The sequence below is a fragment of the Ambystoma mexicanum genome, chromosome 2p, assembly GCF_040938575.1.
Source record: "Ambystoma mexicanum isolate Mex_15411 chromosome 2p, UKY_AmexF1_1, whole genome shotgun sequence".
Classification (NCBI taxonomy): Eukaryota; Metazoa; Chordata; class Amphibia; order Caudata; family Ambystomatidae; genus Ambystoma; species Ambystoma mexicanum.
Window position 1 is genome coordinate 821,205,710 of NC_090923.1, and position 12,766 is coordinate 821,218,475.

General features: G+C 54.4%; 1 protein-coding gene across 4 annotated transcripts in view; it reads left to right on the forward strand.

Moving 5' to 3' along the window:
• The window catches only part of LTBP4 (latent transforming growth factor beta binding protein 4), a 1,283,510-nt gene that overhangs the window by 270,141 nt on the left and 1,000,603 nt on the right, over nt 1-12,766 (forward strand). For all 4 annotated transcript variants that reach the window (XM_069644515.1, XM_069644518.1, XM_069644516.1 and 1 more), the window contains exon 3: nt 10,382-10,859. In XM_069644515.1, the coding sequence (XP_069500616.1) occupies nt 10,382-10,859 (478 nt within the window). The remainder of the gene's footprint in view (nt 1-10,381; nt 10,860-12,766) is intronic.

Sequence of the window (12,766 nt, forward strand, 5' to 3'; positions counted from 1 at the left end):
TAAGCCCTGTGGCTCCCACACCCAACCAAACACTATGCCCATGGCTCCCACCCCCAACCAAACACTATGCCCCATGACTCCCACCCCCAACCAAACACTATGCCCCATGGCTCTCACCCCAACCAAACACCATGCCCCATGGCTCCCACTCCCAACCAAACACTATGCCCCATGGCTCCCACTCCCAACCAAACACTATGCCCCATGGCCCCCTCAACCCCAGCCAAACACTATGCCCCATGGCCCCACCCTCAACCAAACACTATGTCCCATGGCTCCCACCCCCAACCAAACAGTATGCCCCATGACTCCCACCCCCAACAAAACACTATGCCGCATGGCTTCCACCCCCAACCAAATACTATGCCCCATAGCCCCCACCCCTGAAGCATACACTATGCCCCATCGCTCCCACCCCCAACCAAACGCTATGCCCCATGGCTCCCACTCCCAACCAAATACTATGCCCCATGGACCCCTTGCCCCCAACCAAACACTATGCCCCATGTCCCCCACCACTCAAGCAAACACTATGCCCCATGGCTCCCACCCCCAACCAAACACTATGCCCCATGGCTCCCACTCCCAACCAAACACTATGCCCCATGGCTCCCACCCCCAACCAAACACTATGCCCCATGGCTCCCACCCCCAACCAAACACTATGCCCCATGGCTCTCACCCCAAACCAAACACTATGCCCCATGGCTCTCACTCCCAACCAAACACTATGCCCCATGGCTCCCACCCCCAACCAAACACTATGCCCCATGGTCCCCACCCCTCAAGCAAACACTATGCCCCATGGTTCCCACCCCCAACCAAACACTATGCCCCATGGCTCCCACTCCCAACCAAACACTATTCCCCATGGCCCCCTCACCCCCAACCAAACACTATGCCCCATGGCCCCCACCCCTCAACCAAACACTATGCCCCATGGCCCCCGCCCCTGAAGAAGCAAACACTATGCCCCATGGCTCCCACTCCCAACCAAACACTATGCCCCATGGCTTCCACTCACAACCAAACACTATGCTCCATGACCCCCTCATCCCCAACCAAACACTATGCCCTATGGCCCACACCCCTCAACCAAACACTAAGCCTCATGGCCCCCACCCCCAACCAAACACTATGCCCCATGGCTCCCACTCCCAACCAAACACTATGCCCCATGGCCCCCTCACCCCCAACCAAACACTATGCCCTATGGCCCCCACCCCTCAACCAAACACTAAGCCTCATGGCCCCCACCCCTCAACCAAACACTATGCCCCATGGCTCCCACACCCAACCAAACACTATGCCCCCACCCCTCAAGCAAACACTATGCCCAATGGCTCCCTCAACCAAACACTATGCCCCATGGCCCCCACCCCTCAAGCAAACACTATGCTCCATGGCCCCCTGAGCCCCAACCAAACACTAAGCCCCATGGCCCCCACCCTCAAGCAAACACTAAGCCCCATGGCTCCCACCCCCAACCAAACACTATGCCCCATGGCTCTCACCCCAAACCAAACACTATGCACCATGGCTCCCACTCCCAACCAAACACTATGCCCCATGGCTCCCACTCCCAACCAAACACTATGCCCCATGGCTCCCACCCCCAACCAAACACTATGCCCCATGGCTCCCACCCCCAACCAAACACTATGCCCCATGGCTCTCATCCCAAACCAAACACTATGCCCCATGGCTCCCACTCCCAACCAAACACTATGCCCCATGGCTCCCACTCCCAACCAAACACTATACCCCATGGCTCCCATCCCCAACCAAACACTATGCCCCATGGCTCCCACCCCCAACCAAACACTATGCCCCATGGCTCTCACCCCAAACCAAACACTATGCCCCATGGCTCCCACTCCCAACCAAACACTATGCCCCATGGCTCCCACTCCCAACCAAACACTATGCCCCATGGCTCCCACACCCAACCAAACACTATGCCCCATGGCTCCCACCCCCAACCAAACACTATTCCCCATGGCTCCCACCCCCAACCAAACACTATGCCCCATGGCTCTCACCCCAAACCAAACACTATGCCCCATGGTTCCCACTCCCAACCAAACACTAAGCCCAATGGCCCCCACCCCTCAAACAAACACTATGCCCCATGGCTCCCACCCCCAACCAAACACTATGCCCCCACCCCTCAAGCAAACACTATGCCCCATGGCTCCCTCAACCAAACACTATGCCCCATGGCCCCCACCCCTCAAGCAAACACTATGCTCCATGGCCCCCTCAGCCCCAACCAAACACTATGCCCCATGGCTCCCACTCCCAACCAAACACTATGCCCCATGGCTCCCACCCCCAACCAAACACTATGCCCCATGGCTCCCACTCCCCAAACACTATGCCCCATGGCTCCCACTCCCAACCAAACACTATGCCCCATGGCTCCCACACCCAACTAAACACTATGCCCCATGGTTCCCACCCCCAACCAAACACTATGCCCCATGGCTCCCACCCCCAACCAAACACTATGCCCCATGGCTCTCACCCCAAATCAAACACTATGCCCCATGGCTCCCATCCCCAACCAAACACTATGCCCCATGGCCCCCACCCCTCAAACAAACACTATGCCCCATGGCTCCCACCCCCAACCAAACACTATGCCCCCACCCCTCAAGCAAACACTATGCCCCATGGCTCCCTCAACCAAACACTATGCCCCATGGCCCCCACCCCTCAAGCAAACACTATGCTCCATGGCCCCCTCAGCCCCAACCAAACACTATGCCCCATGGCTCCCACTCCCAACCAAACACTATGCCCCATGGCTCCCACCCCCAACCAAACACTATGCCCCATGGCTCCCACCCCCAACCAAACACTATGCCCCATGGCTCTCACCCCAAACCAAACACTATGCCCCATGGCTCTCACTCCCAACCAAACACTATGCCCCATGGCTCCCACTCCCAACCAAACACTATACCCCATGGCTCCCACCCCCAACCAAACACTATGCCCATGGCTCCCACTCCCAACCAAACACTATGCCCCATGGCTCCCACTCCCCAAACACTATGCCCCATGGCTCCCACTCCCAACCAAACACTATGCCCCATGGCTCCCACACCCAACTAAACACTAGGCCCCATGGTTCCCACCCCCAACCAAACACTATGCCCCATGGCTCCCACCCCCAATCAAACACTATGCCCCATGGCTCTCACCCCAAATCAAACACTATGCCCCATGGCTCTCACCCCAAACCAAACACTATGCCCCATGGCTCTCACTCCCAACCAAACACTATGCCCCATGGCTCCCACCCCCAACCAAACACTATGCCCCATGGTCCCCACCCCTCAAGCAAACACTATGCCCCATGGTTCCCACCCCCAACCAAACACTATGCCCCATTGCTCCCACTCCCAACCAAACACTATTCCCCATGGCCCCCTCACCCCCAACCAAACACTATGCCCCATGGCCCCCACCCCTCAACCAAACACTATGCCCCATGGCCCCCGCCCCTGAAGAAGCAAACACTATGCCCCATGGCTCCCACTCCCAACCAAACACTATGCCCCATGGCTTCCACTCACAACCAAACACTATGCTCCATGACCCCCTCATCCCCAACCAAACACTATGCCCTATGGCCCACACCCCTCAACCAAACACTAAGCCCCATGGCCCCCACCCCCAACCAAACACTATGCCCCATGGCTCCCACTCCCAACCAAACACTATGCCCCATGGCCCCCTCACCCCCAACCAAACACTATGCCCTATGGCCCCCACCCCTCAACCAAACACTAAGCCTCATGGCCCCCACCCCTCAACCAAACACTATGCCCCATGGCTCCCACACCCAACCAAACACTATGCCCCCACCCCTCAAGCAAACACTATGCCCAATGGCTCCCTCAACCAAACACTATGCCCCATGGCCCCCACCCCTCAAGCAAACACTATGCTCCATGGCCCCCTGAGCCCCAACCAAACACTAAGCCCCATGGCCCCCACCCTCAAGCAAACACTAAGCCCCATGGCTCCCACCCCCAACCAAACACTATGCCCCATGGCTCTCACCCCAAACCAAACACTATGCACCATGGCTCCCACTCCCAACCAAACACTATGCCCCATGGCTCCCACTCCCAACCAAACACTATGCCCCATGGCTCCCACCCCCAACCAAACACTATGCCCCATGGCTCCCACCCCCAACCAAACACTATGCCCCATGGCTCTCATCCCAAACCAAACACTATGCCCCATGGCTCCCACTCCCAACCAAACACTATGCCCCATGGCTCCCACTCCCAACCAAACACTATACCCCATGGCTCCCATCCCCAACCAAACACTATGCCCCATGGCTCCCACCCCCAACCAAACACTATGCCCCATGGCTCTCACCCCAAACCAAACACTATGCCCCATGGCTCCCACTCCCAACCAAACACTATGCCCCATGGCTCCCACTCCCAACCAAACACTATGCCCCATGGCTCCCACACCCAACCAAACACTATGCCCCATGGCTCCCACCCCCAACCAAACACTATTCCCCATGGCTCCCACCCCCAACCAAACACTATGCCCCATGGCTCTCACCCCAAACCAAACACTATGCCCCATGGTTCCCACTCCCAACCAAACACTAAGCCCAATGGCCCCCACCCCTCAAACAAACACTATGCCCCATGGCTCCCACCCCCAACCAAACACTATGCCCCCACCCCTCAAGCAAACACTATGCCCCATGGCTCCCTCAACCAAACACTATGCCCCATGGCCCCCACCCCTCAAGCAAACACTATGCTCCATGGCCCCCTCAGCCCCAACCAAACACTATGCCCCATGGCTCCCACTCCCAACCAAACACTATGCCCCATGGCTCCCACCCCCAACCAAACACTATGCCCCATGGCTCCCACTCCCCAAACACTATGCCCCATGGCTCCCACTCCCAACCAAACACTATGCCCCATGGCTCCCACACCCAACTAAACACTATGCCCCATGGTTCCCACCCCCAACCAAACACTATGCCCCATGGCTCCCACCCCCAACCAAACACTATGCCCCATGGCTCTCACCCCAAATCAAACACTATGCCCCATGGCTCCCATCCCCAACCAAACACTATGCCCCATGGCCCCCACCCCTCAAACAAACACTATGCCCCATGGCTCCCACCCCCAACCAAACACTATGCCCCCACCCCTCAAGCAAACACTATGCCCCATGGCTCCCTCAACCAAACACTATGCCCCATGGCCCCCACCCCTCAAGCAAACACTATGCTCCATGGCCCCCTCAGCCCCAACCAAACACTATGCCCCATGGCTCCCACTCCCAACCAAACACTATGCCCCATGGCTCCCACCCCCAACCAAACACTATGCCCCATGGCTCCCACCCCCAACCAAACACTATGCCCCATGGCTCTCACCCCAAACCAAACACTATGCCCCATGGCTCTCACTCCCAACCAAACACTATGCCCCATGGCTCCCACTCCCAACCAAACACTATACCCCATGGCTCCCACCCCCAACCAAACACTATGCCCATGGCTCCCACTCCCAACCAAACACTATGCCCCATGGCTCCCACTCCCCAAACACTATGCCCCATGGCTCCCACTCCCAACCAAACACTATGCCCCATGGCTCCCACACCCAACTAAACACTAGGCCCCATGGTTCCCACCCCCAACCAAACACTATGCCCCATGGCTCCCACCCCCAATCAAACACTATGCCCCATGGCTCTCACCCCAAATCAAACACTATGCCCCATGGCTCCCATCCCCAACCAAACACTATGCCCCATGGCTCCCACTCCCAACCAAACACTATGCCCCATGGCCCCCACCCCTCAAGCAAACACTATGCTCCATGGCCCCCTCAGCCCCAACCAAACACTAAGCCCCATGGCCCCCACCCTTAAGCAAACACTAAGCCCTGTGGCTCCCACACCCAACCAAACACTATGCCCATGGCTCCCACCCCCAACCAAACACTATGCCCCATGACTCCCACCCCCAACCAAACACTATGCCCCATGGCTCTCACCCCAACCAAACACCATGCCCCATGGCTCCCACTCCCAACCAAACACTATGCCCCATGGCTCCCACTCCCAACCAAACACTATGCCCCATGGCCCCCTCAACCCCAGCCAAACACTATGCCCCATGGCCCCACCCTCAACCAAACACTATGTCCCATGGCTCCCACCCCCAACCAAACAGTATGCCCCATGACTCCCACCCCCAACCAAACACTATGCCGCATGGCTTCCACCCCCAACCAAATACTATGCCCCATAGCCCCCACCCCTGAAGCATACACTATGCCCCATGGCTCCCACCCCCAACCAAACGCTATGCCCCATGGCTCCCACTCCCAACCAAATACTATGCCCCATGGACCCCTTGCCCCCAACCAAACACTATGCCCCATGTCCCCCACCACTCAAGCAAACACTATGCCCAATTGGCTCCCACCCCAACCAAACACTATGCCCCATGGCTCCCACCCCCAACCAAACACTATGCCCCATCGCTCCCACCCCCAACCAAACACTATACCCCATGGCTTCCACCCCCAACCAAACACTATGCCCCATGGTTCCCACCCCCAACCAAACATTATGCCCCATGTCCCTCACCCCCAACCAAACACTATGCCCCATGGCTCTCAGCCCCAACCAAACACTATGCCCCATGGCTCCCACTCCCAACTGAACACTATGCCCCCATGCCCCCCACACCCGCAACCAAACACTATACCCCGTGGCCCCCTCACCCCCAACCAAACACTATGCCCCATGGCCCCCAGCCCTCAACCACACACTATGCCACATGGCCCCCACCCCTCAAGCAAACACTATGCCCCAAGCATGCACCCATACTGACCCAAAGCCCCCAACCCCCAACTCAGCATACAAACTCTCAAGCATGCACCCATACAGGCCCGTACCCCCCACCTCCCAACTCAGCACACACACTCTCAAGCATGCACCCATACAGACACGTACAACCCACCCCCCAACTCAGCACACACACTCTCGAGCATACACCTATACAGACCCATACACCCACCCCCCAACTCAGCACACAAACTCTCAGGCATGCACCCATACAGACCTGAACCCCCAACCTCCCAACTCAGCACACAAACTCTCAAACATGCACCCATACAGACCCGAACCCCCCACCCCTGCATCTCAACGTACACCACACTTACACTCCAAAACAAACATTCAGGCAGACCCAACCCCCCCCCACATCTCAACTTACACCGCACTTGCACTCAAAAACAAAAATTCAGGCAGACCCAACACCCCCGCATCTCAACATACACTGCATTTGCACTCAAAAACAAACATTCAGGCAGACCCGACACGCCCGCATCTCAACATACACTGCATTTGCACTCAAAAACAAACATTCAAGCAGACCCGACACCCCCCGACCCCCGCATCTCAACATACACCACACTCACACTTAAAAACAAACATTCATGCAGACCTGACACCCCCCCACCCCCGCATCTCAACATACACCGCACAAACATACAAAAACAAACATTCATGCAGACCCGACACCCCCCACCCCCACATCTCAACATACACCACACTCACACTTAAAAACAAACATTCATGCAGACCCGACACCCCCCACCCCCACATCTCAACATACACCACACTCACACTTAAAAACAAACATTCATGCAGACCCAGCACCCCCCTACCCCCGCCTCTCAACATACACTGCACGAACATACAAAAACAAACATTCATGCAGACCCGACACCCCCCAACCCCCGCATCTCAACATACACCACATTCACACTTAAAAACAAACATTCATGCAGACCCGACACCTCCCCACCCGCGCATCTCAACATACACCGCACAAACATAAAAAATCAAATATTCATGCAAACCCGACACCCCCCCAACCCCGCATCTCAACATACACTGCACAAACATACAAATACAAACATTTATGCAGACCCGACACTCCCCAACCCCCGCATCTCAACATACACCGCACCCACACTTAAAAACAAACATTCATGCAGTCCCGACACCCCTCCACCCCTGCATCTCAACATACAAAAACAAACATACAAAAACAAACATTCATGGAGACCTGACACCCCCCACCCCCGCATCTCAACATGCACCACAATCACACTTAAAAACAAACATTTTTGCAGACCCGACACCCCCCACCCCCGCATCTCAACATACACCCCACAAACATACAAAAACAAACATTCATGCAGACCCGACACCTCCCCACCTCCGCATCTCAACATACACCACACTCACACTTAAAAACAAACATTCATGCAGACCTGACACTCCCCCACCCCGCATCTCAACATACACCACACTCACACTTAAAAACAAACATTCATGCAGACCCGACACCTCCCACCCCCCATCTCAACATACACCGCACAAACATACAGGCTGAACAGACCCGTCACACAAACACAAACAAACATACCACTTATCGGACGTGCTGGAAGGCAGGCTAGCTGGAACGCTGGTGAGGTCTCTGGCACTAAGGCTGGCGTGGGCGTGGCAAGGCTGAAATGGCTTCCGGCTTCAAGCCTTACTGGCCATGCCAGCTGTAGTGTTGGCCCTCCATTGGTGCAGCAAACACGCACTACGTGGCTCGTAGGAGCTACGTGTTGTGTGTGTACTGAGCCAATGAGGGCCAGTGTTTTCATCCGGCCTAGAAGAGTTTCAAAGACTTTCCTAATAGAAGGCGGCCGATGCTGCTTGCGGGCCCCCCCTCCATTAGGAAAGTCTTTGTACCTCGCGGGCTGGACGAAACAGCATGGCAGGCTGCAACTGGCCCGCTGGCCGTATGTTGTGCACCTGTGGCTTAGACCATGGGCAACAATTGATATGAATCCGATTACATTTGATTCAACCCAAACAAAGCCCTATTATCAGGATAATAACAAATGTATCAGATAAAACAATAATGAACCAAATCCACTGCAAGAGCAATGAAGGGAAAACCGAACATGGTGCCAAAGGTTTGAGCCAGGATGAGTTAGCAAATACTCATCCACCGAGCTACGTGAATTGGGGATTGGAGCTTCCAATTTATCACGAGTGTGAAAGTTTCCAATGGTATCCCTCATTCAAGCAGATGCTGAGCCCCATTCTCCGGGTATGGCGGGAAGCACACATGGCCGAGCTGCTCTTCTAATTCCACACAAGAAGAACATGCTTTGTAAGTGAATTCTCTCAAACAGTTATGATATGATATGGAGTTTATAACGCGCCTATACACACGTGGCATGACGAGGCAAGGGAGGGGGAACAGAAGAGAGACACTGATCTTACTAGACCAAGTGACATTGAGATTGCGCCAGTGGAGGGCAAAAGTGTGAGGGGAAAGCGGAGGGGCGGTGCAGAACATGGGATCAAACAGTAAAACAATTAAAAAAAGTGCGGCCAGCTAGTGGCAAGGGTAAGTGCAGACATCAAGTGTCCAAGTGCTGGTAGGGGGACTGTAGGGATACGGAAACAGACCCCAAGTGCAAGGGTTGCCGGGGGCAGTGCAGGTGTGCAACAGGCGGGGAGGGGACCTGGGCTGAGATCAGAGGGTAGCCAGGTGACCAGTGCAGTTTCAGTCAGGAGTTCAGCAGGGGAGAGGAAGAGAGAAAGCGGTCCAAGCCAATACAGATAAGGGACCACATTACCTACCACAATGACACTATGCCAGCGGTCTCAGCAGTCACAGACAGGCTTGAGCCTGACCCCCAACTTCTTAGTGTTGAAATGAACAGAGCTGTATCATAGACATGTATCTTGGCTGGCGCTATCCTTTTATCTGTCCGTGAATAGAGTGGGGTGCGAAGGAAGGAAGGAAGGGAGGGAGGGAAGGAGGGAAGGAGGGAAGGAAGGAAGGAAGGAAGGAAGGAAGGAAGGAAGGAAGGAAGGAAGGAAGGAAGGAAGGAAGGAAGGAAGGAAGGAAGGAAGGAAGGAAGGAAGGAAGGAAGGAAGGAAGGAAGGAAGGAAGGAAGGAAGGAAGGAAGGAAGGAAGGAAGGAAGGAAGGAAGGAAGGAAGGAAGGAAGGAAGGAAGGAAGGAAGGAAGGAAGGAAGGAAGGAAGGAAGGAAGGATGGATTAATTCACACCAGCTTGCATTAATGTTGCAGAAAACATGCGCACAAAATACGAGTACTTGTGGTGCAAAAATGAGAACTGCCTAAAATGATATATGGACAAACTCTTTATGTGATCCCGAATGGTACTAATCCTAAACCTATAAGCTAAGCAGCACTGTAACCGTTGCATTTGATGTGATCTGACCCTACATCTGCTCATTGCATTTTTGTCTCTTCTTGCAGCGATCTGTACACCGAAGTGTAAAAACAAAGGACTTTGCAAGAAGCCTCAGTTCTGCATTTGTAAGCCTGGATTTGCTGGCTTGCGGTGTGAGTTCAGGGAGGCAGCACTGCTCCAGGACCCTGGGTCTTCCTCATATGTGCCGATATTGGACATGTCTCCGCTCCCAGTCCCCCCATCTGCAAGGCCAGCCTTGGCGACCATCAGCAACTCCCTGAATGTGAACCCCTTGCAGTTGCCCAGCTCCACCGACTCACCCGTACACTGCCGCCATTGTACAGAGAACGCTCCAGGCTATACCGTGTCTGCCCACCCTGATCGGCCAGCAACCGGACCAGCCCAAGATGTGGACTATGTAACGGGCAGGCCTCGACCCTATGGACACGACGCTGTGGGTTCAGATCAGAAGCAGAGCAGCAACTCCAATAAGTCCTTGGATATAAACAAGAAGCCAGCGTCTGTCCGCTGGCAGCCATTAACGTAAGTACAATGTCAGCGTGACCATAGAGCTGTGGATGCAGGGAAAGTTGTCTTCAGCACCCACCTCACCAAATGCATTGATTCAAAAGCACATGGGGCTTCTTGAGTTTATAAAGAACTCAGGGGACCCCGGTCTCCTAGGGCGACGTCAAGCAGGACCATAGGTTATGAAGAGTGGCATCACTTTGAAGGCAACATGTGGGTGAGAGGAGGGTTGAATTCGCGCCAGGAGGTTATTGCTGGTTGTATGTAATGGGCAAGGAAGGGTGGGCAGTGAATTGCTGGCCATGTGTAATTAGTAGACAGTGTTGGGGAGTTTCTTGCTGGCTACCTCCAATGGGTAGAGAGTGGGGGGAGGGTTCTTGCTGGCCACATGTAATGCATGGAAAGTAGGGGGAGTTTATTACTGGCCACATGTAAAGCAAGGAGAGTGGGGGAGTTTATTACTGGCCACATGTAAAGCATGGGAAGTGGGGGGAGTTTATTACTGGCCACATGTAAAGCAAGGAGAGTGGGGGAGTTTATTACTGGCCACATGTAAAGCAAGGAGAGTGGGGGAGTTTATTACTGGCCACATGTAAAGCATGGAGAGTGGGGGGAGTTTATTACTGGCCACATGTAAAGCAAGGAGAGTGGGGGAGTTTATTACTGGCCACATGTAAAGCAAGGAGAGTGGGGGAGTTTATTACTGGCCACATGTAAAGCATGGGAAGTGGGGGGGGGGGGTTTATTGCTGCCCACGTGTAATGCATGGAGAGTGGCGGGAGTTTGATGCTGGCCACATGTAAAGCAAGGAGAGTGGGGGGAGTTTATTGCTGGCCACATGTAAAGCATGGGAAGTGGGGGGAGTTTAGTGATGCCCACGTGTAATGTATGGAGAGTGGGGGGAGCTTAGTGCTGGCCACATGCAATGCATAGAGATTGGTGGAGGGTTGTGTGCCCTGATTGCTAACTGGTAATCCTTATCAGTTCTGTTCTTACTCTTCCTCGTCATTGTCATTCGTTTTGAGAATTTTCCATCCTTAGGACAGAAACATTTTTCTTTTAAAATCCCTGCTCTGCCTTATAAAGCCCCTCCCCTTACTGACAAGCCCCCTGAGCATTTAGCACGATTCACGAGTCGCTGGCAACCCAATTCTTGTGAAGGGGTGACTGGTGTCATGACTTCGACAGGGAAGTGGAGAACTGGGACCTATTAAGATTACCCATCAACACATGAGGCATTACACCTACATGTCCCTCATCCTTTGCCCAGTCACTCGTTTGGAGATTGAGCAAAGCTTGATGTGTTCTCTGGTCCAACATTGCCAGTGCCACGAGCAGTGCCAGAATATGACCAGAACCGCTGGTGCACTTCTTTGGTGACATTCCTTCTGGACCCGGGGGTGGAGGGGCGACGAAGCGAAAGTAAGCCTCATGCTCAAAACCGTGCACATGAAGGAAGCCTCACCAAAATGAAATAAGATCATAGACATGGCAGGAGATTAAAGCAAGCAGCCACCCTACACGCTCCTCCAGGAAAAGGTGCATACATCTAGGGCACAGAAGCAGATCATAGACATGGCAGGAGATTAAAGCAAGCAGCCACCCTACACGCTCCTCCAGGAGAAGGTGCATACATCTAGGGCACAGAAGCAGATCATAGACATGGCAGGAGATTAAAGCAAGCAGCCACCCTACACGCTCCTCCAGGAGAAGGTGCATACATCTAGGGCACAGAAGCAGATCATAGACATGGCAGGAGATTAAAGCAAGCAGCCACCCTACACGCTCCTCCAGGAGAAGGTTCATACATCTAGGGCACAGAAGCAGATCATAGACATGGCAGGAGATTAAAGCAAGCAGCCACCCTACACGCTCCTCCAGGAGAAGGTTCATACATCTAGGGCACAGAAGCAGATCATAGA